The sequence below is a fragment of the Euleptes europaea genome, chromosome 2 (assembly GCF_029931775.1).
Source record: "Euleptes europaea isolate rEulEur1 chromosome 2, rEulEur1.hap1, whole genome shotgun sequence".
Taxonomy (NCBI): Eukaryota; Metazoa; Chordata; class Lepidosauria; order Squamata; family Sphaerodactylidae; genus Euleptes; species Euleptes europaea.
Genome location: NC_079313.1, coordinates 119,576,421 through 119,600,243, shown reverse-complemented (window position 1 = coordinate 119,600,243; position 23,823 = coordinate 119,576,421). Strand labels below are relative to the sequence as shown.

At 46.2% G+C, this 23,823-nt stretch overlaps 2 protein-coding genes across 2 annotated transcripts in view; one reads left to right on the top strand and one right to left on the bottom strand.

Annotated features, from left to right (window-relative positions):
* Window positions 1-13,956, top strand: part of RIPOR3 (RIPOR family member 3) — a 79,196-nt gene extending 65,240 nt beyond the window's left edge. Inside the window, exons 16-21 of the mRNA XM_056844617.1 lie at window positions 221-382; window positions 1,010-1,168; window positions 4,599-4,801; window positions 6,644-6,727; window positions 11,617-11,707; window positions 13,840-13,956. Coding sequence (XP_056700595.1) covers window positions 221-382; window positions 1,010-1,168; window positions 4,599-4,801; window positions 6,644-6,727; window positions 11,617-11,707; window positions 13,840-13,940 — 800 coding nt within the window. The 3' untranslated portion in view covers window positions 13,941-13,956. The remainder of the gene's footprint in view (window positions 1-220; window positions 383-1,009; window positions 1,169-4,598; window positions 4,802-6,643; window positions 6,728-11,616; window positions 11,708-13,839) is intronic.
* Window positions 13,957-20,173: 6,217 nt separating this feature from the next.
* The window catches only part of PTPN1 (protein tyrosine phosphatase non-receptor type 1), a 100,310-nt gene continuing 96,660 nt past the window's right edge, over window positions 20,174-23,823 (bottom strand). Inside the window, exon 9 of the mRNA XM_056844426.1 lies at window positions 20,174-20,759. Within this exon, the coding sequence (XP_056700404.1) occupies window positions 20,528-20,759 (232 nt within the window). The 3' untranslated portion in view covers window positions 20,174-20,527. The remainder of the gene's footprint in view (window positions 20,760-23,823) is intronic.

Genomic DNA, 23,823 nt, shown 5'->3' with positions numbered 1-23,823 from the left:
TTCTCCTTCTCCTCCTCTTCCTCTCTTTCTGAATGTAGTAATGTGCAAATGGTATTATTTGGCAGTCAATTATACGTTCCCATCTATATGTTGGCATGTGCTTGCATGTATACAGACTTGCATTGGCTCAGTCTCAGCCAAGCCATCTGGTATTTCACTTTCCACTGACAAAGAGGTTCCCTCTCCTTTGCTGACTTTCAAAAAATTCTACCTTCCGCAGTTATCCAGAAAGCTAAAAAGCAGAAGCGTTGCCTGAAGATCTGGAGTGAGTGTACCGAACGGGGAAGCATCTTGCTCTGTCCAGTGGAGAGGTTTTGGAACCCGCTTAAATACATATTGATGTTTAAAACAAAGGAGAAATATCCAGGACACCTGGAGAAAGGTACCTGTCTACCCCTGGCACAAAAGCACATGATGGTATTATTACATTGGACTGCGAGTGTCCCCTGTTTATTTTTAAAACGAATGTAGGACTTGCTGTAGACATAACAGAGTTGTTCAGAAAACAGAAGTTCAGACCAGCAGGAATTTCCTGTATTTTGACAGCAGCTTTGGGCCTGGATAGATCCAAAGGTGTGAAATGCTTAAACTGTCCACTGGCAAAGGACTGGTTGGTGCTTATTTTCTTTATGCAATTATAGTACTTATTTAATCTTGGCAAGAGGGTTGGCCTTGCCTTCAGCAATCCTGGAGGGAAAGTATAGGAAGTTATCAAGTCGTCTGCATCAGCTCTCTGGTGTCCTCAAATACTTCCTTTTGATTATAACGGCTTGAAAATTAGTTGGGAAGTCCGTGGCTGTTCCTGTGCAAACGACTGAGTTGTTCACATTATTACTGTAGCTTCTGGTGAATGTGCATTTGAAGCTAGGATCTCAAGGAGGAATAGGGGCACTTCTTGTTTGTGTGAACCAATCAAGTCCTAAAAGTTCGCTAAATGCAAACTGTGATAAAAAATTTTTTTTTAAAAAAAGCTTTAGGTAGATTTAGATTTTTCTGCATTCTTCTTCAGTGTTGCAGATGTTCCTGGAGCAGATAGTTAGAGGGAGCCTGTTGTTTCCTTCAGCAACTCTCCCAGATGAATCGGTGACGTTATTCCAGTTCTACAGCTACCTGGAGAAACATCGTGTGAACAACCTGGAAAAATATTTGGCCAGATTTGCTAAAGAAGGTAAGTGGCTGGGGGCAGGTTATGGTTTGGTTGAGGATCGTGTGGCAGTTACAATATGGGGTGCCTCCCAGGCCCAGCCTTCTTTGTGATGAAACCATGGATGGGTTCTCACCACTTAGCAGAACAATATGGGTGACCCCCCCCCCAGTACCAAGTTGCTATATGCATTGTGTCCCAGGTTGCTCCCCTCTGGGCCTAACCCAGGCCTTCCCTACAGCCCCCAACTCACCGGAGATGTGGGGGAAGCGGTGTCAGGCCCCACAGCACAGGGTGTGGGCACACCAGGCTCTGGAGGAGGCTGTCCGGAGCAGGAGGCTCCCCGGAGTGGCAAGAAGATGAGCTGGCCTCCTGGTTGGACGAGGCTGCGAGCCGAGCTGGACTTTATGGCAAGGCCCATCCCAGCCAGGAGGGACTCGGAAGAAGTGATGGGGACCTCTCTGAGGATTGCCACGCCAGCCCAAGCTGTGCGCACCAAACAGCTGATGGGCGGCTGGGTGACAGAGGGGCCTGAGAGCACGGGGAGGCCACAGGGCCAGTAGAGGGCCCCAGCCCTATATAGGCTCTCAGGGTGGGGCCATGGGCGGGGCAAGGGAGGAGACGAGGAGAGGGGTCACACCAGAACAAGGGATTTGAACAAGGGCAAGCGGAGGCCTAGGAGGATGGAGGCTCCAGGCTGGCCAGAGGAAGCTGACTGACTGGCCAAGCTGGCAGCCACAGAGGGGGAAGACAGCTCTGACTCCCCCTTCAGCTAGTCTGAGGCTGAGGAGGTGCCTGAGTTGACCCAGTGGGGGGCAGGGCAATCCTGGACCGACACCTGTGAAGCCACGGCTTCACACATACTGTAGTAAATTACAGTTTCATAAATTAACATCTGTATTCCCTCTTTTGTTCCAAAAACTGGATAGGTGGAACTGTGATATTAGTTGAGGAGCTACACCCATACAGGTTGAGTATCCCTTATCCAGACATCCGATATCCAGACTGATCCGAAAACCAGACCTTTCGAGCCAGCACGCAAGCAGATCTGCACCACCTGGCCTCTCCTGACTTCCAAGAGGCCGGGTGGCGCAGATCTGACTCACATCCACTCTGCCCAGCCTCTCCGAAGCCTGCTGAGATAGTTACACCTTTGATTTCTGATGGTTCAATGTACAGAAAATTATTTAAAATATTGTTTGAAATTACATTTAGGCTAGGTGTATAAAGTATATATAAAACATAAATGAATTTGGGTCCCATCCCCAAGATACCTTATTATGTATATGCAAAAAATTCCAAATAATCCCAAAATTCAGAAAGATCCAAAATACAGACCACTTCTGGTCCCAGGCATTCCGGATAAAGGATACTCAACCTGTATATCTAATTAACCTTGGGTAGCAAGGCTGGTCCTGTGACCTTGGAGAGCTGCTACTGGTCAGAGTAGACCAGGGGTGGGGAACCTTTTTTCCACCAAGGGCCATTTGGATATTTATAACATCATTTGCGGGCCATACAAAATTATCCAACTTAAAAATTAGCCAACCAAGCCCCAAGCAGGCAGCTGCCCCAGATGACACACACCCCCCCCCGGCGCAGGCAAGCAGGCAGACGTCCAACCAGCGTCACACTCGCCCACCTGGTGGCACAGGATGGTTTGCTGCACCAGCCAGGCGTAGCCGTCCAGCCACACAGTGGAGTTGCTCCTGCTCCGCATGGTCGTGGCCGGATTCTGTAGCTGGCTCCTGCTACCTCCGCCTGCAAGGATGAAATGAGGACACATTGGCTAAGAACTCACCCCCCCATGCATTCTGGCCCTGTCCCCTTTAACCCCTCTATTGTTGCCACTTCTGCCCCCAGCCCTCTTGTAGTACAGAGGGAATACTTTCTCCACAGCCCGGGTGGGAAAGGGTTAACACAGTTTCTTGGGCAGTCCTAGCAGCTCCAGAGCTAACGACTGTTATGCAAGGGGGGAAAGGGTTCCTTTTCTAGGCAAAACAAACTCACATCCGCCTTGAATAGAGGCTATTCCTGTCTGCGGGAGGGGGCAGATCGCCAGTCTTAGATCCTTCTGAGCTAGAGATCTGCCAGGACCCACGAAGGGCCAGACCAAATGAGTTCGCGGGCCTTAAACGGCCCCCAGGCCTGACGTTCCCCACCTCTGGAGTAGACGATACAGGATCTTGTGGATTCATGGATTCAGTTCAGACATTACACAAAACCATTAAACTAGCAGTGGGTTGGAACGAATGATCCACAAATGCAAGAATTGCAGCTCTTTTCCACATTCTCTTACCTCAGCACCCATTTCCAGCTTTAGGAAAGTTTATTCTTGCGGTTATAGGACGTGTTCGGAGTAATAGCCACATGGGTCAGGATGCTGCAGGGGGGAGTGTCGGCAGTTGGAAAGGATTGATGGAGATTGGAATGCAAGAAAAAGCCAGGGCCAGCCTACTGACTGGTTATTTTCCACTCTTAGTCTGAACTATGGTTTCGTGTGATGTCTGAATGCAGACATCCTGGCTTAATCCTGGGTTGTTCTCCAGTGATGTCCTCCTGTGTCTGTGAGCTGAATCCTAGTTTCACAAACTGGTGGTGGAAAGTGATGTCAAGTTGCAGCTGACTTATGGTAACCCCCTAGTCTTTTCAAGGCAAGAGACGTACAGAGGTGGTTTGCCATTACCTGCCTCTGCGTAGCAACACTGAATTTTCTTGGTGGTCTTCATGGCTGCCCTTCCCAGTTTCAGTCTTCTTCTGAATTAGATAGTCATTTAACTACTTTTTTAAAAATGTCATCAAGTCACATGAACACATGAAGCTGCCTTATACTGAATCAGACCCCTGGTCCATCAAAGTCAGTATTGTCTACTCAGACTGGCAGCAGCTCCCCAGGGTCTCAGGCGTGGGTCTTTCACATCACCTACCTGCCTAGTCCCTTTAACTGGAGATGCTGGGGATTGAACCTGGGACCTTCTGCATGCCAAGCAGATGCTCTACCACTGAGCCATGGCCCCTCCCATTTTTAGAAGTTCAAAAGATTAACAGATTAATTTACGGCAACCCTGTAGGGTTTTCAAGGCAAGAGATGAACAGAGGTGGTTTGTCATTGCCTGGCTCTGTGTAGCAACCCTGGACTTTTCTTGCGGTCTCCCATCCAAGTTCTAACCAAGCCAACCCTTCTTAGTTTCCGAGATCTGACGAGATTGGGCTAGCCTGGGCCATCCAAGTCAGGGCATTCACAAGCTAGCTGTGATTAAAATAAGCCATTATTTTGCCTTATGTCTGAACTGAGTCATCCAACTAATCTAAAGTAGATTAAAAGATTCATATGTACCTGCAGTTCTGTTTACGTAAATAAATGTTCGGTGACGTGCCTCAGTGGCTGCCCAGCAGAGGGAAGAGACGTGAATGAAATTTGCTTTTCAAACATTTGTGGTTCTTCCACTTCCAGTGCTGTTGATTGAGGACTTGAAGCACCCTGGGAGGGTGAAGAAAATAAAGAAACTGAAAGGGAAGCGACTGGGCCAGTTGGTGCCTCTGCCACAGACCTTGCAGCTACTAGCTCTTCTGCAGCTGGACGAGAACCATCGTGTCGCCAAAGCAGCTATAGCGTGCCTCTCGCGAGCAGCAGCCAATAGGAATTTCAGGGAAAAGGTATGAGTCACCCCCTTCTGCTGGCAGCTTATAAGCAACTCCAAGAGACTATGGAAAATTTTAACACCTGCAAGAGTCAGTGTGGTGTAGTGGTTAGAGTGCCAGACCAGGATGTAGAAGACTTGGTTCAAACCCCCCATTTTGCCACAGAAACTTGGTGTGTGACCTGGAGAAGCTTTTCTCCCTCTCTTGTAATACTAGAACGCAGGGTCATCTGCTGAAGCCAGTGGGTGAGAGATTCAAAACAGATATAAGGAAGGATTTCTTCACAAAGCGCATTTAAATTGTAGAACTCCCTGCCCCAGGAGGTGGTGATGGCTGCCAACTTGGAAGGCTTTAAGAGGGGAGTGGACATGTTCATGGAGGATAGGGCTATTTATGGCTACTAGTAAAAATGGCTACTAGTCATGATGCATACCTATCCTCTCCAGGATCAGAGGAGCATGCACATTATATTAGGTGCTTTAGAACACAGACAGGACAATGCTGCTGCATTTGTCCTGTTTGTGGGCTTCCTAGAGGCACCTGGTTGGCCACTGTGTGAACAGACTGCTGGACTTGATGGGCCTTGGTCTGATCAGCATGGCCTTTCTTATGTTCTTATGAAAGAAGGGGAAACAATATATGCTGCCCTAACCTCCTTGGAGGAAGGGTGGGATAAAAATAATTGACAGTATTTCATTTTTAAATTGGTGCTTAGTGCAACAGTGTGCTATTGGGCAAACCAGGTTTTCCAAACCAGAGATGAGTCCCTTGCAGTGGCAGATAGTAATGTCATTTACGGCAACCCTGTTTTAAAACCCTTGGGACACTTACAATGCAATTCTCAGGTCTCCTTCCTGGGAGTGTGTGTGTGTAAAGTGCCTTCAAGTCGCAGCCGACCTATGGCGACCCCTTTTTGGGGTTTTCATGGCAAGAGACTAATAGAGGTGGTTTGCCAATGCCTTCCTCTGCACAGCAACCCTGGTATTCCTTGGTGGTCTCCCATCCAAATACTAACCAGGGCTGACCCTGCTTAGCTTCTGAGATCTGACGAGATCAGGCTAGCCTAGGCCATCCAGGTCAGGGCCTTCCTGTGACTAAGCCCCTCTTAATAGACCCAAGTAGGATGCTGAATAGCTTTGGGTTGCACGGGAAGCCTTGGCCAAGCCTAGCACTAGAGTTGATTGCAAAAATTACTGCTTCTTGGGTGGGATAGAGTGAGTGGAAAGAGAGAAGTTTCTTTCTCTCTCTCTCCCCAAATAGTAGAACTGTAGGGCCTCCAATGAAGCTCGTGGAAAGTAGATTCAGGACAGGCAAAAGGAAATATGTCTTTACACAATGAGTGAGTAAAATGCAGAATTCATGGAGGATACATCTATCAGCAGCTACTAGCCATGGTGACTAAGGGAAACCTCCATATTGGAGTCCCTCCCCTCCACAAACCCCACTCTCCTCAAGCTCCACCCCAAAAACCTCCCACCGGTGGAGGAGAGGGACCTGGCAACCCTAACAACAACCCTGTGAGGTAGGTTAGGCTGAGTGTGTGTGTGACTGGCCCAAGGTCATCCAGCGAGCTTCCATGGCACAGCAGGGATTCAAATCTGGGTCTCCCGGATCCTAGTCTGACAATCTAACCCTCTAGTCCTTGCACTCCCCCCCCCCCACAGTCCCCACTTTCTATCCTGCTTTGGCCCCACCTTCCACCTGCTAGAAATGTAGTTTCGTTGGTGACGGAAGGCAAGAAGCAGAGGGTAACAGCGTCTGGTTGTGGCCTTTGGGGTAGTTGGTTCTGGCCACAACACTGGGGCTTTTTGTGAGAAACTGTTAACCATGACCTGGGTGTCTCATCGTGTTTTCCAGGCACTCCTTTTTTACACGGACGTCTTAAGTAACGATGACGCGAAATTACAGCAAGCTGCATGCCTGGCCCTCAAAAACCTCAGAGTAAGTGTTTGCAGGTTCTTCAGGGAAGTGACGGCAGGTAGTTGGTTGTGTTTTGTAGGTGGCCAGCAGAGGGGGCAACAGTCAACCAAATGGGATCTTTGAAACAGAGCGAGGATATAAATAATACAATTAAAAATAAATACCCCGCAAGGATAAGCGCAACGTCCCTGTTTTTTTCTTTCCTTCTTATGGGGTCTGCTGAAGGGAATGGAAAGTAGCTGGCTGCCGATGGATCGGGGCAGCGGTCAGGGCTGGGATCAGCATTCCCTGAAGTGGGGCAGTGGTCAGGCCCAGGGGTTTCTGGCGGGGCCCTCTGCTGTTGACTCACTCCACCCACTCTTGTGTGTGTGTGTAAAGTGCCTTCAAGTCGCAGCCGACTTATGACGACCCCTTTTGGGGTTTTCATGGCAAGAGACTAACAGAGGTGGTTTGCCAGTGCCTTCCTCTGCGCAGCAACCCTGGTATTCCTTGGTGGTCTCCCATCCAAATACTAACCAGGGCTGACCCTGCTTAGCTTCCGAGATCTGACGAGATCAGGCTAGCCTGGGCCATCCAGGTCAGGGCCCACCCACTCTTACTAGCTGTTAAATACAAACATTTTGAAAAGAATTGTAGGAGCTGGTGCCTTGGGGTGCAGGGTCCCTGGCTCCTCTGTCGCCTCTCCCAGTCGAGCCAAAGGAGCTTCATCGGCCTCAGACCATGCAGAGGGAGAATCTGAGTCACTTTCTCCCTCCGATGTAGCCGGGGTCTCTCTATGGTCAGTCACCAGTAAGAAGACACCTGACCTTCCTCCTCCCCGGCCTCTGCTCTTATGGCCTTTATAAAGGCCTGGCTGTGCTCCACCCCCCCCCCAGGCCCTGCCCCCGAGACCTTATGAGGGGTGAGGGGCCATCCTCCGGAAGCAGGTCGCCATCCCGGCCCTGCTTCCGTGCCTGTCTTCCGCCCGGCGTCTCCCTTCCCCTCCCCCTTGTTAGGGCTGAGGGAGCTTCTTTGGCGCGTGCGTCACGGGCCGACCGCGGCCACGCCCGGGCCGCGCCCGCCCGCCCGTCAGCTGTCCTGCGGGGAGACTCTCCCGGCGGCCCGCGGGGGCGTCGATTCCCCCGTGCGCCCCGTGGCCGCCCGGCGAGCCGGCGCCGTCCCCTGTCTGCCGGCCCCGCCCTCCCTCTTCGGGGTGTCGGCCGCCTCTTCCCTCCCGGCCCGCCCCCCGGGCCGGGTCTTTCTTGACGGTTGCTCCGGTCTTGGCCGCGGCGCCTGCAGGGACAAACAGACGGACAGGTAAGCCTTCAACTCTCCGGGTGTCCCCCGCCCCCTTCCGAGTCCTCCCCTCCTGCGCTGCCTTAGGGGCAGCGGAGCTCTGTAGTCCCGGACGGCCCGGGCTCGGGTCCGTCCCGGGACAAGAATAGACTGCCACTTAAGATGGTGGTGACTCCCGAAGGGAACAAGAAGGATTGAGGAGGCAGGGTTGTGCACGGTAGTTATAGTTCTGGACTAGGATCTGGGGAACTGAGGTTCAGATCCCTATTAAGCCATGGGAACTTACTGGGTGACCTTGGGGCAGGCACACTTAGGACTGCCATACTAGTGGGGGACATCTCAGTGAGGCTTTTGTCCCCTTCCCTAGCTCAGTGGAGCCACCCACCGGTGACCAGTGCTCACAGCTGCACGCACAGCTATTGTTGCTGGGGAAAGGGGCTGCAGGTGACCAGGCAGTTGTGAGCATGGGCATTGGATGGGGGGGGCTTGCAAGAGGGCAGGAGAAGGACAGGCAGGTGAGGGGCATGCAGGCGGGCGGGCGGGTGGGTAGGAGGGGGAGGGCACGAGCAAGGGAACTCTCTGCCCAGAGCCCACCAAAACTGGCCCTGGGGTGAGATGGCATTTGAACACCAGCAAATCAGCAAGGAGATCTTTCCGATGCCACTCCTTGTTGCTGGAAAGAGATCGGTGGTAATGGCCCTGGCAGCTTGCAGAAGCTAGTGGTATGGCTCTGCCTGCCAGTCAGGACCCCCTCCCCCTGTGCAGTACATTGCAGTGTAAGTCCCCTGGGACCAGCAGGTACCAGTGTCAGCCATGGACGGAAACTGTCACCACACCATCTCTTGTAGCTACTGCTGGGCTGCCTTGGGGCAGGGCCTGATGCCAGCATAAGGCTGTGAGGTGTGGCTTTTTAGCCAAATGGAAGCCTTAGCATCCATTGCTATGCTCCGCTGTGCTTGTGCAGTGGTCCGCAGGGCTGGACTATTAACTATCTATCAGCCTCTATGGTAATTCATTACCGTGTATATATGTGATTTAATTTTTTTTTTTGCAGTGTTTAATTCCTTTTTGGAAACCTGTCCCCCTTCCCCAGCCCAAGCAGAGCATTGCACAATATGCAGAGGCATTTCTAGTCTCTCACAAGTGCACAGGGAGCTTTATGTGCTTAGAATCCTGAATGCTCAAGCAGATGCCCCATTAAAAGACAGGGCAGGACCACTGGAATAGTGCATGTTGCAACGCAGGCATGCTTGTTAGAGGGGCTTATTTGGATGATCCTACCAGATTACGCCTCTGCAATCTCCTGTAACCCTCTTTAATCCGTTATAAAATTCTTTGTCCAGCTGAGAATGTAGCTTTAGCTTGTGTTGATTGACTGATTGGTATCTCACAGTGGCAGAGAAGCTAGCAGTGGCCAATCTCTTTGGCAAATGCCCTATAGCGCCATTCCCGTAGGCATTTCTGACGATTCTCCATTTCCTTTTTCACTTAACTGAGTGGCTCCTTTTTCTTCTTCTTTGTTTCTCTCCCCCCACCCCCGCATGAGATGTTAAAATGTATGTAGAAGTATTCTGACCCAGCCTAGGAAGTTGAGGAACTGAAAAAGCCTTCATTGGTATATGTCTGAAGATAGCACACGAGAGGCTGATATCAATTCACAACACATAAACTGTTTTATTTCACTCTTACAGAGAAATGGTCAAGTCAGACTGTTAGGGAGGTTCCAGTTTTAAACTTGGCGGGTGAAAAGGCAACAGGAATGAGGGAAACTTCATTCAACTATATACAATAGATAGTTTTTCACAAGAATGTAGCTGTTTTCTTCTACCAACAGGTATTTTTAACCGTTGAGAGAGATCACATGGCTGTCACTCCTTAGATAAACAGGCATCAGCTTGTTTGACACAAAATTTCTAAAGTCTGTGGTGGCAGGAACGTACACACAGGAACATTTCCCTTCTTTTGCACTTGATAGGGATCACCCCCTAGGAGCTGTTTCCCTCGGGAAAGGATTACTGGTTTCACTGTCCCTCTTTCAGGATCCTCCTTGATCCTACACTCCGCTCCTTCTCAACTCCCCCCACTTAAATGCTACTCTCAACTGCCACCCTCCTAGATCAACAGTAGAATTCGTTTTGACCCCCATGTCAATCAGAGTTCTCAGACCGGTAAAAGGCATCTGCAGTTAGCTGTCTGTCACAGCATTTCAGTACATTCACTGTTGTGGGGCTTGTCCGCATTCTCATTTTCCTTTCTTGAATGTACCTGTTGTTTCAGGTTTTTTTCTCTGCTCCACACATGTCTAGTGGTCATTTAGATAATACATCGCTATATGTCTGGCATATAAACCTGCAGTTAAATCTGCAGGGAGATATGCTAGACATCCACCGATGTAGTATGGAATCGACCACTAGAGGGAGCAAAACACATGCAGAACCGCCCACCCCCACCCCTCCAAGCAACATGAAGACACAAGCAAGGAAAATGAGAATGCAGAAAAGCCCATAGTCTCTTGGAATATTTGTCTGATTTTGCTTCTGGAGTTGAGGAGCAAGCAGTCCAGTACCGGTTACACAAATTGGAACAGAGGAAAAGCTTGATGCCTTAGCTGGGCATGCAGGCTCTCCTGCTCCTCTCCAGGAGGACCATAACTCTCCACTGCTTGTGGCACCCACGACCCTGGTTGGTTATTCCAGAGGGATAGCCGTGTTAGTTCATTGTAGCAAAATAAAACAGGAGTCCAGTGGCACCCTGCGGACTAGCACCATTTATTCCAGCATGAGCTTTCGTGAGTCAGAGGTCACTTCTTCAGATGCATCATGAGCTCTGACTCATGAATGCTCATGTGGATAGACCACGATGGGTAACCGTGTTAGTCTTGTCTGTAGCTGTAACAAAGAGCAAGATTCCAGTAGCACCTTAAAGACTAACAAAAATTCTGGCAGCTTTCATGAGTCACAGCTCACTTCTTCAGATATAGCTAGAATGTGAGTCCATCTGTCCTTAAGCAGAGAAGAATGAATTCAGACACCCAATGGCAGTAGCATGTAGATGTCAATAGCAGGTAAATGACATTAGCAGGCATGATTGGATTAGGTGTGATATGCAAAGGGGTAGTAGGTTAAGGTAAAGGTCCCCTGTGCAAGCACAGGGTCATTCCTGACCCATGGGGTGATATCACATCTCAACGTTTACTAGGCAGACTTTGTTTTACGGGGTGGTTTGCCAGTGCCTTCCCCAATCATCTTCTCTTTACCCCCAGCAAGCTGGGTGCTCATTTGACCGATCTCGGAAGGATGGAAGGCTGTGTTAACCTTGAGCCGGCTACCTGAAACCGACTTCCGTTGGGATCGAACTCAGGTCGTGAGCAGAGCTTGGACTGCAGAACTGCAGCTTTCCACTCTGCGCCACGGGGCTCCTCAAAAAAGGGGTAGTAGGTGTGGAGAAATCAGCATTGCTAATGAGACATGAATCCCAGATCTCTAAATGTTTGTTTTTAAGGTGCCGCGCGACTCCTGTTTCATTTTGGTCACCCAATGACATTACGTAGTGATGTTGGGGTGATGAGATAATTTGCAGTGATTAAACCAGTTGCTATTCTGCTCCCCCCTCCTTTTTTCTCTTCTGCAAAACAGGGCATTGAATGCATAGAACAAATTGCCAGCCTGTGTCTGTCCGAGACAGAGGAAGTACGGAACACCGCCAGGGAAACAACTCTCTCATTTGGTAAATACTTTAACGATACTCCGATTATTCTGGTTATAGTAGAATACCATGTTCTTCATATAGTATGTACTTAATATATTCTTCTTTTGATGTCTGTCCTGAGAACCTCGGAAATCCAAACTGTTCTGCCAAGATGAGCCACAATTTCTTACTCTGGATCTTACATGGCAAGCAGGAGTTCCATACTGCACACTACTTTTGTGTAACATCCAAAGACTGCATGGGTTGGGTCCAGGCTAAGCTGTTAACGTTCACTGATTTCCCCCTTCCCACTGCAGATCCCTTCCCAATATCGCTGTTCAGCATCCCCCATCGCCCCCAGGAGCCTCATTTCATGGGGATAGTGGGCTGTAGTGGGAGGGGAAGGCATGGAAATCCCATTCCACTGATGGAACATTTCCCCTCGTTCCTCATGTTCCACGTCTACATCATACATACCGTGCAAATAACTGGAGCCGGGATGGAAAGCAGATGGAAATCTGAATGACAAACAAGGCTTACATTCCTCAGATGAATACATTTTATCCGCTGTATACCTTTAGCATTTAGGAGACTAATATAATAGGGCCCTGAGGTCCAACCCCTGCTGCTTAATGAATTAGAGCATTCCTGACAGATGGGCTGTCTAGCCTCCACTTGGAGGTAACTGATCCCGTCGGTGAACTACTCTCAATCTTAGGAAGTTTCTCCTAATATCCAACTGAAAATTACCAGCTTGTTACTTAAGCCTATTAGATCTGCTAGTCCTGCCTTCTGGAGCAGTAGAGAACACGTACATAAAAATGTACGTGCAGGAAGAGCCCTGCTGGATCAGACCTGTGGTCCGTCTAGTCCAGCATCCTAATTCCCACAGTGGCCAACTGCCTCCCCCGGAGGACCACACAAACAGGGCACAGAGGCCAAGGCCCTCTCCTGCTACTGCCTCCCTGCACTAGTATGCAGAAGTTTGCTGCCTCTGGATATGAAGAAGCAGAAGAGTTGGTTTTTATATGCCGACTTACTCTACCACTTAAGAGAAAATCAAACTAGCTTACAATCACCTTCCCTTCCCCACAACAGACACCCTGTGAGGTAGGTGGGGCTGAGAGAGCTCGAACAGCTGTGACTTGTCCAGTGTCACCCAGCTGGCTTCGTGTGTAGGAGTGGGGAAAACAAATCCAGTTCACCAGATTAGCCTCCGCTGCTCATGTGGAGGAGCGGGGAATCAAACCCGGTTCTCCAGATCAGAGACCACCGCTCCAAACCACCGCTCTTAACCACTTCACCATGCTGGCTCTCTTAAGCCACCATGGCTAGTAGCTACTGATGGGCCTCTCCTCCATGACTCAAGCCCCCTTTTAAAACTATCTGGCAGGCAATGGCAAACCACATCTGAACGCCTCTTGCCTTGAAAACCCCACCAGGGGTCACCACAAGTCAGATGCGATTTGACGGCAAAAAAATTATGGTTGTGGCCATCAACACTTCAGGAAATGCCAATAAAGAAGTATGTCCTTGTCATGAACCTATTTCCCCCAAAACTTCATTGGGTGCCCCCAAGTTCTATTATTATGGGACAGGGATGATAAAAGCTCCATGTACCACTTCCTCAACCCAAAATGCCTGAAAATAGGCAGCCGATGCAGAGTTTTCTGCCCAGGGGTGATGCGACCCTTCCATCCAGCCCTCGACAGTATCCTTGTTGCCGCATTTTGTACCAGCTGAAGTTTCCTTTCTGTTTCCCGAACACTGTCTTCATAATCATAGAAGAATCATAGAGTTGGAAGGGACCACACAGGCCATCTAGTCCAACCCCCTGCTTTTAATGCAGGATCAGCCTAGAGAGCATCCTTGACAAGTGCTTGTCCAGCCTGTTTAAAGACTGCCAGTGAGGGGGAGCTCACCACCTCCCTAGGTAGCTGATTCTACTGCCAAACAACTCCTACTATAAATCCCGCCCCCTAATATCCAGCTGGTACCTTTCTGCCCACAGTTTAAACCCATAACGAATTCTTTTCATACGGCTGTGTGAACTGGTCAACATACTTACAGAAATGACAGGCTGCTGAGGAAAGTTTCTGTGGAAGAGAGATTTTTACATTGCAAACGAGTGTTACTCTACCCATCATTTTCTGTCTGTCTTTTCCACACAGGTGAGAAAGGACGGCTGGCTTTTGAGAAAATGGACAAAATCTGTTGTGAGCTGAGGGAGACAATGTACCAAGAAGCTGAAATTGAAATCACAGTATTTTAAACAGTCTTCTCCTCAAATTCAGGCAAGTGGCCCTCGCTTTGACGCGAAAGACTCCAGCGTGCAGAAGACTAACTCGGCTGTCTCAGCTCAGCTTTTAATACCAGAAAGAGGGCAGAGTTTCAGGATTTTACCACTGCTGGCAGGCGTGAAGAAGAAAAAAAATATCTAGGTCTCATATCTGTACCGTTAAGTAGCACATTCTTCCCTTCTTCAGCATAACCACAGATGTTAAGCCTGCAGTATATCTGGCTTAATAAGATAAGCTCCCGTGTGTCCATATGGAGAAAAGTGGGATAAAAATAATTTAAATACTCTGCAAAAATACACTGAAGTTCTGTACGAGATTTTTCCAAGTGAGGAAAAAGATACTCAAGCAGCTTCTGTTGCGACTGTGAGATGTTTTCTTACAAAGTTTTTCAGCAGCATCCGGTGCTCAAGCAAAAAAACATATGTAGAAAAAACAAACTGGAGATCCACATGAGAGATTTTTTCTTGCTGGCAATTTACTGATCTTCCCTGACCTGGATAGCCCAGGCTGGCCTGATTTCAGAAGCTAAGTAGGGCGGGCCCTGGTTAGTATTTGGATGGAAGACCACCATGGAAATCCAGGGTTGCGACGCAGAGGCAGGTGATGGCAAACCACTTCTGAGCAGCTCTTGCCTTGAAAAAAACCCTCGGGGTCGGCTGTGATTTGACAACTCCTTCCACCACCAATCTATTACAGCTGCAAGCCTACATGCACCCTTCTTTAGGCAGAGAGAAAATATATTGTTCTTCATTTAATCTTGTGGACCAAAAACTGTTGAACTCCTATTTCTAAAGGCATGATAGCAAATCAGTCTGAAATCACTGTTTGTTGTCCTTGAAGCATTATAGGAGAAACTTAACATGGACATGTTGTAAGCCTGAAGATTCAAAGTAAATCTTGGAGAGGTTTGTGACCAACTGTCCTGTTAGCCGAAAGATACTACACACTTCTTAAGGTGGACATGTCAGTGTCTAACGCAAGCAATATGGAAAGACGATACACCATTACTCCTATCTGGGGTCCTCATTCTGGGCTTAAGAATCAAGATGTTGCTGAGAAGTACTTTTGGGTCCACGTCTGCACTCCTAAGCAGATTTACTTAAGTAAATCTCGTGAGATTTAATTAAGTAAATTTACTTAAGTAAACCTCACGAAATTCAGTGAGACATTTGACTAAACGTGGTCAAGAGAGGGCTGTAGCCCCGGTGTGCATTTGTAGCTGCTGCCGGTGTTTTCCCCTGGGGCTGAATGGGGAAATTCTGAGCGTATGCCCGGCTCCCATTATTGGGTCATGGCCCTTGGCGTCAGAGTATATATTTTATACAGTATTTTGTGCTTTGTACTTTTCAGTATTTATTGCTTTTTAAAAATTTATTAAATTCTGGTTTTTTTTAAGTTTATTAAACTGTTTGCAATGTAACTAGTAACTTTCTTCAACTTTGCTACCTCTACTAAATATAAACATTGGGTCAAGTATGGTAGGTAAGATACTGGGGAAGCAGGTGACGCACAAAACAAGTCAGAGATTTGAGGGTAAAGGCAAGATGGGGGATGATTTTCTGTGTTCAGTTGCAAACTAGCAAGCTGCTGTGGACCATTTTTGTACTCATTATTTATACCCTGCTTTTCTTCCCAAGGTGGACTTAAGACGATTTATGTTGTTCTTGCCTCCTCTACTTGTTCCTCACAACCAACAGCATGTGAGACAGGTTAGGCTAACAGTGAGTGACCCAGTGTTACATTGCAGAGAAGAGAGTGAAATCTTTGTCTCACAGATGCTAGCCTGACATTATCACTGCACCACACTGTCTCTATCTTGTGTGCTATGTGCATGCATGCACCATTCAGGAACCAGGTACACAAATACGATCTGTAAAATAGTATTCGTTCTAATTAACATAATGTCATTAGCTTAGGTGGCTTTTTTAAAAATAAAAAAGATTAGGTAAATTAAAAGAAGCCATAGCGCTCAACAGCTAATAGCCATAATGGCTGAAAAGAACATCTGTGAAAAGAGGCAGCTTGCCTGTGAGAATCAACTATAACGAGACACAACATTCACACCTTGCTTGTGAGATTTCCTGAAGTATCTGGCTCTGCAGGTTCTGCAATTTTGCCTAATCCAGCAACACTCTTTTCAAATAACATAAAGGTAGTCATTTCTCCCTTTCAGACAGATGCTTGTAACTGTCAGAGCTGCTACCACTGACCTTGGTCAAAATAAAATTATATATATTATATATAAAATAAAAGCAGGTATATATATTTATATATATACACCTGCTTTTATAATATACTTAAAATATATATTTATAATATATATAAATATATAATTTATTGTTGATGTGTGTGTTTGGTGGGGTACTGCACAAGTAGCCATGCGGCTCATTCGGGTGATGATAGTGTATGCATTGCTCTGTAAGCCACACATAGAATACCCCTGCTGTGAGCTCTTTGGGAATCCGATCTCTTCTCAGTTTAAAAGTGCTCGACATTCTATGCTCAGTACTCACCGGGCCATTTTGGGGACTGGGTCTTTCTCCTGTTTACAAACTCCACTGCCCCCCCATATACCAGAAGAAGGTGAGCATGAAGAACATTCTATCTGGCCCTTATGATAGCAAACCTTTTCAGTGCATTTGAGAATGACTTAACGCTGTCAAGACAGACAGAACAAGTTCTTCAGAAGGGACTTGCGCCCAAGTAAAGGTGCGTATGAGACATTAAATATCAAATTGAAACATGATTGCCATTTTGAGTGGTAGTTGTGTATTTTAAGTTCCTAACTAGCACTGCTCGCCAAAAGAGCACAGTGTAATCGAATAAAGCATTAATAAAAACAGAAAGTGAGAAGTCCAGGCGCACATTCTTTACAAAAAGGATTTTATTGTTGCAGCTAAAATGAGAACTGAAAGTCTGTATGAGAAATTGGAAAACTGTACAGTTTTACTGAAACTGTGAGGTCATCGCAGCGCCTTACACAAAAGACAATATACCTGAAAATGTATTATACCAAAACATTTAGCTGGTTGTTTTTTTTTATTTTCTTTTTTTAAAAAAAGATTTCTATGGCAATCTGTAAAAAAGAAAGACCTGATGAGTAAATATTTGCTTAAGGCATATAGCAGAGCAGCTCACTAACTTTCTAATGAGTTTAAACATGGATTCTTTTTTTCCCCATTCCCCCCCCCCCAATAGGTTAACCAATACATCCACTTTGAAACGCTACTGTATATACACACCCAAACTACTACATACATATACAGGACATCAAAACAAAATGCTTACAGTTCAGCATTATAAGCCTTATACACACCTCAATGGGCTTTGCTAGGGCACTCTACTGTATGTTTCCACTGCAGCGCATATCTTTCTTGAGTTCAAATAGGTAAAAGGCAAACAGTGACCCTAGTTAGCATAAGAGGGCACAGGTAGCCAGAGAGATCTTTTCCTTCTTCCTGACTGGTTGTAAATAAAGCACAATCAAGTCACTGTAAAAATCTGAGACACATTCTGAAATCAACAGTCTTCCCCCTAACGAGGAAAAATGTTACAAATCATTCGTCACCCATTGCTATTTTCAAGAGCCCTGATTTCCCCCCCCCCTTTAAATCGTTTCATGTCTATGGAAACGAACATACTTAAAAAAAAAAATCTCACTTTGCTTCTAGAGACCTTTGTGGAAAAGCTGTTTGTTTGTGACTTCTGAAGCCAAACCAACACACCTCTGGTTCCAGCTGTTTTGCTGCAGAATACTTGTGTTTATGGGTGAGGTGTGAATATGGCTTTGTATACATTCTGGAATGTCTGTACTATACTTACTTGGCTGAAATACGTGGTATACAACCGGGTTAACATGGCATACGTATAAAACTGAATAGAAAGTCATGCCAAGTACTAGGCAAGATACAACAGGGTTCTGGTTTTTTTTGTTGTTTTCATTTTTTTAAAAAGAGAAAAACACTGACCAACCTACTTGGCTGAATGAAGAAGACACCTCAGCAAACACCCTTGGAACCACGGCCATTTAAAATGATCAGGTCATGCAAGAATAATCTGGGCACATCAGGAAGCAGAAATACAAGTTTTTTTTCAATCTTTCAAGCACACGGGGTTGTTTTTTTTATGTGTGTTTTTAAAAATCAGGACACTTTTAGGAGACTCTGCATGCATCTGAATAAAAATGGTATACAAATGCTGCTTCTGAACAATACCCTACTAAGTGATTGATAGTGACGGGGACAAAGCAATCACATACTGTATTGCAAATCACACAGATGAGCCATTATATATTCTATCATTTGCTATACTCAGTATTTTTCATGTTTCCAATACTACTAAATATTGACTGTTTAACAATATTCCTTTTTTCCCCCTTTCAAATTCTGGTCTGACCAACAGTCTCGCAGGTAATTTTTAAAAATGAGATTCCGAGTACTACCTGAGGATTTATTATTGTACTTTTGCAAAGCCCTTGATGTAAGCTTTTTTTTTGTCGTTAAAAAAAATCCAGCCTCTTCATTTTCTCTCTCCTCCAAAAGACCCTTAATTAATACCTAATTGGTTCAAGGCCAAAAAAAAAAAGAGAGAGCGAGAGCCCCAGGTTGAACGAGCGTGGAGAACAAAAATAAATATGGAGTGAAGAGTATATAAATGCAATATTTTTTTAAAAAAGGAAGGGCAATGTCTAAGTGCTATGTAAGTAGAATAAGGAATTTTTTTCCAAAGCATACACAGGATCAGTTGTCATGTTTTTTTTTTTTAAAAAAAAACAGCTACAATTTTAATGAATGAATTTGTCTCTAACCTTAGCACTACAGACAAAAGATTCTTCACTTGATTTCTAGTGCTCGCCCAAAATTTAAAAAACAAAAAAGAGCAAGAGGGTGTGGCAAAATTCAGCCTTACTACCCCAGTTGTAACGTCATCTATCTGGCAATAAAACCCCAAAATCAACAGACTTTAAAAAAAAACACCATGGTTTGAATTTCAGCTCCTCTCTAGCAGCTACAAGTTAACCTCAGTTCCCACACAACAAAATACCTCAAATCCTCATCCAAATGGAACAACCTACAACGAGAACCATAAATCTCATCTGAGTTGGAGTGACCATTCCTCCTTCTTCCTGATCTTTACAAGAAGACATTTAAGTCTCAAACATTTAAGCCTGGCTACAGAGCAGTACCACCCTGAGCCAAATGAAAACCCATCTTGAAATCTCTATTTTCTTCTCTCTTTTTTTAATGTTAGAGCCACTAACCCAGTTGCTTTTATTTCAAAAGATGACAGGTTCTGCTGGCTGGAAGAAGCACCCCCACCCCAACCTCAGCTACATGCAATTTATGGAGAAATACTCCCAATGGATCTCTCCGACCTGGAGCAGCTAGTCTGTCTTTCGAATGAAAGTCTTCCTCTCATTTTACCTTGGACACAAAGCATTCTTCACAGGGCAAACAGTATGAAACTGCATTTTATATTCCAAATCGTTGGGGGGTAGGTGTGAGAGACCCTGAACAGTTATCTGAAACCACTGGCAAATGCTAGTAGAAGTGATCTGGTTGCATCTCTCTCTTCTGGCAGATCCCTCCTCCTGCTTTTATAATAAAAACAGAAACAATGCAACAGATATATATTGGATGCAATGACAGGGGCAGTCATGGGAGGAAGCACAGTTCATCGTTTCCAAAGAGGAGGCGGGAAGAGAATTAACCTTTGACCTGCTGGAGTGCCCTGAGCCAACTGCCGATGCCCATTATCATAGATACCTAAGGAAAGCAACAATCTATTTCGGGACAAACCACCAGATAAAATAGACTTGTTACTACCTGCACTGCCAAAACCAAATCAGGGGGGGAAAAGGCAGGGTACAACTCACCAAGAGGCGGTTCTATATAATCTCCGCCAATTCAACTGGGGCTCCCTACGCAGCAGCAGCCAATTTAACTAACAGAGGTTCCGCAGAAGTGGTTCTTCACAGGCTCGGGGGCCCCCCCCCCAGTCTTCAAAAGGCATCAAGGAAAGAGCTCTCCTTTTGCAAAATTTCATACATTCTTGGGTGTTTGTATGGGTAGTGGTGTTAAAAACAACAATCCCTATATGATGTATTTGGTTACAAACACTTGGGAGAATAGAAACAAAATTTTCACCGGTGCCTAAAAGTTCCTTTTCTTGGAAAAAAAAATAAAAAATAAAAACTGGTTTTAAAAAATACTAAAAAAATAAAAGAACAACAATGTGTTGTAAACTCTTATTATTCCATTAGAAGTAAGGAAAAATAATAAAAAACACAAGACTTATTTGGCATATTCTCTGCTTACTCCTGAATATCTTAAGGCCCTGAGATTAGAATATTAAATTCTTGGGACCACAGGGTAAAAAATTAAACCCTAGTGCATCAATTTTTCGCTTTAAGCCCTAACCAAAGTTCCAGCTTCTCAAACTTCAGATACACTTCCCACTGGGACAAGGCTTGGGTGCCCCCTTTAGCTTTCTTTTTACAGAAACAGGTTAAGCGCCAGTGACGGTACTGGCATTTCTGGTACTGGTGCTGGTATGTCCATCAATGAAAACATGCCCTGTAACAGAGGTATGCTCCTGCCGTGAGGACAGTGAACATGCAGATGTTGACCATAAATGGTTTCCAAGTGGCCACTATGTTCTCCTCCTCCTCCTCCTCTTCTTCAGGCTTTACCAGCTCTTCACTGTGCGGTGAAGTATCAACAGTTCTCTTCCTAAGCTCAGTGTCTTGACTAATGCTGAGAGACAAGAGTAAATAGATTCTGATTAGAATTCTTCATTGTGGAAAAAGGAGCTACTACATGGGCCAGGATAGACCTTCTGTTTATACTTTAAGTCAGCCACTGTACAGATCACAAAAGTAACATGGCCCTTCCTCCAGAGTGCTTTAAAACCCAAGGTGGCCACACCAGTCAGACAGAAAGTTAAAAGGGAGGGCTCAAAATATAACAGGGGTAGTAAAGAACAATTACTTGGTAGCAGACAGTCAAAATATGTTACGGTGGTTCAGGAAAAAGTCTTTGCAGTGGAGAGCAATGCAGCTGGTAGGATGCAGAGGAAGCAGCCATTACAGGTATGCAAAGCAGAATAGCAGAAGGGCAATGTGGAGGAAACAAAGCGTTGCTTCATTTACAAGATGGACTCCTAACATACAAAGGGAATCACACTGCTTTCAAGAGATGACTTAGAATTTTAGCTCCTTGTTTACACTGACAGTTCTACCACCAAAACCAAGTTATTAGGTTGATTTAAAAAACTGGTCCAAATTGACCTCCAAGCTATCAGTCCTCCTTTACTGTCCACCAGTATAGTCCTGGGGAAGATGCACCCTGTCTTCAAACATCTTGGAGATAGATCATGATGGGTAGCCATGTTAGTCTGTCACTAGCAGCAGAAAAGAGCAAGAGTCCAGTAGCACCTCAAAGACTAAGAAAATTTCTGGCAGGGTATGAGCTTTCGTGAAGAAGTGAGCTGTGGCTCATGAAAGCTCAAACCCTGCCAGAAATTTTGTTAGTCTTTAAGATGCTACTGGACTCTTGCTCTTTTCAAACATCTTGGCTTGCCTTTGTGTGACGAAGCAACTGTTTCTTAATGTCTTGCATTGGGAGATGGGAATCCTGTTGTCTGAAAACCCATCTCGCCTTCCTGCCTAGCAGTACAAAAGTCCCGCCTATTACATTAATTACCCCAACCTAAGATGCTCCAGTTGGAGCTGGCTTATCTCTTTGTAGTCCATGCAAAGTTTCAAGCATCACTTTTCCCATAAATCCATTCAACAGCGGATATACAACCAGGGGGACATGCAACGGACTTGTTGGGGGGGGGGGGAGAAAATATCGTTTTCCCTCCCCCAATATTACTTCTTTCCCTTCCCTGAAAGCCCAATAGCCTCTCCCCTTTTCCTGCTCCCTTCTTTCCCTACCACCCATCAGCCAACCGACCATTATTTGCCCCTCCCGTCTTCACCTTTCCCCTCCCTGGGAAAACTGTGTTGCTCGGTTGTGCAGTGGGGAACCCAGAAGGACTTCCGGGGGAATCTCGCTTTCCCCTCCATTCCCCTCCTTGACACTATTTCCTCTTTTCATTCTCCTGGCAGCCCCCCTATCCTCACCTTTCCTTGCTGCCTTTATAGTTTTTAAATGTCCACTTCATTGTGATCTGCTCACTGAGCTTGGTTACGAACAAGCAGGCACATTTCGTAAGGAAAATGGCACCAAAGGAGCAGCAGGATATGCAACAAATGCAGAACAAAGCTGGAGAGGGGGGGAGTAGTAGTGTTAAGAGGAATTCTCTTAATTCCTTTTTGCCCAATTTGTCCCCAAGGCCCATCAATCGGTCCCCCACCCTGTTTGGAGTCTGTTTCAAGTCATTCTGTTTTAATCAGGGGAGAAATTCAAAGAGAGGATGGGGCAGGGAAGAGAGGTTCCACAACATTTCAGGATTTCATTATGCAAACACTCGGAGGTTTTCCCAAGCCTTCCCACCCTTCTGCTAGAGTACCCTGTGGTATGTAACGCTGGGGAGGAAAAACAACAACCCCTGAAAAGGCTGAAGTTACAAAAGAGTGTAGAGAGGTGTAGCAGATAATTACAAAGAGACGTCCTTCTTTTGAAAGAGAAAAAAAGAATAAAAGGAATGGATGGGTGTACCTAAAAAAAAAAATGGGAAAAGAATTTTCACTGACCATAGCAACGCTAGAGAAAAATCACTAACACTAATGAAGTCGCAGCACCCCCTAGTGATCACAGACGCACCTCAATTTGGCTTGTCCTTGCTTCAGATAATCTGAGGGTTCTATTTCTGTGCCCTGACCTGGATGGCCCAGGTTAGCCCGATCTCATCAGATCTCGGAAACTAAGCAGGGTCAGTCCTGGTCAGTATTTGGATGGGAGACCACCAAGGAATACCAGGGTTGCTAAGAAGATGCAGGCAGTGACAAAGCACCTCTGAATGCCTCTTCCCTTGAAAACCCCATGAGAGGTCACCATGAGTTGGCTGCGTCTTGACGGCACTTTACATATTTCTGAAGCTTCTTCATTCAGCCACTGGGACTTACAGGCAAGAAGCCTTCTGGCCAAGAGATAACCAATACCTTGATATTTAAGTTCCTCTAGTAGTGTGGAAAAACCTCCTGCCATCTCTGGTGGTAGTAGAAAGTGCTATCAAGTCCAACTTATGGAGACCCCCTAGGGCAGGGGTGATGAACTCAATTGTTATGAGGGCCAGATATGGCATAAATGTCACTTGGTCGGGCCGGGCCATGCCTTGCCAGCCCAGAACAGGAGTGTGGTTGCCTTGGCTGGCTTGTGGGCCAGATAAGAGCTTTAAAGGGGCTGGATCCGGCCCCCGGGCCTTATGTTTGACACCCCTGCCGTAGGGTTTTCAAGGCAAGAGACGGGGTGGTTTGTCACTGCCTTAGCAACCTTGGACTTCCTTGGGGATCTCCTACCCAAGTACTAACCAGGGCTGGCTTTGCTTAGCTTCTAAGATCTGATGAGATCAGGCTAGCCTGCCCCCTCTAAACTGCCCTTAAAGAGAAACAAACAACTTCTCGGATATTTTGCAGCTGCCTTGAAGCATCTTTGAATATTTCGGTTCCCCTGAGAATGTTTCAGTTCCTCTGAGAAAATGGAGACTGCTAAATAAGTGATCTGTTTTGTTGACATCTAGGACTACAATTTAAACAGTGCTTTTGAAATGAGCACATATGCACAGCAAGGCACCAGCCATTCAAAGCACATATTTAGTGAACTGACCTAGTTTCCAAGAAACATTGTAGCATTTTCTGTTTCCAGATATTCTGAAGACATAGAAAAATGTGAACAATCAGCTGCTTTC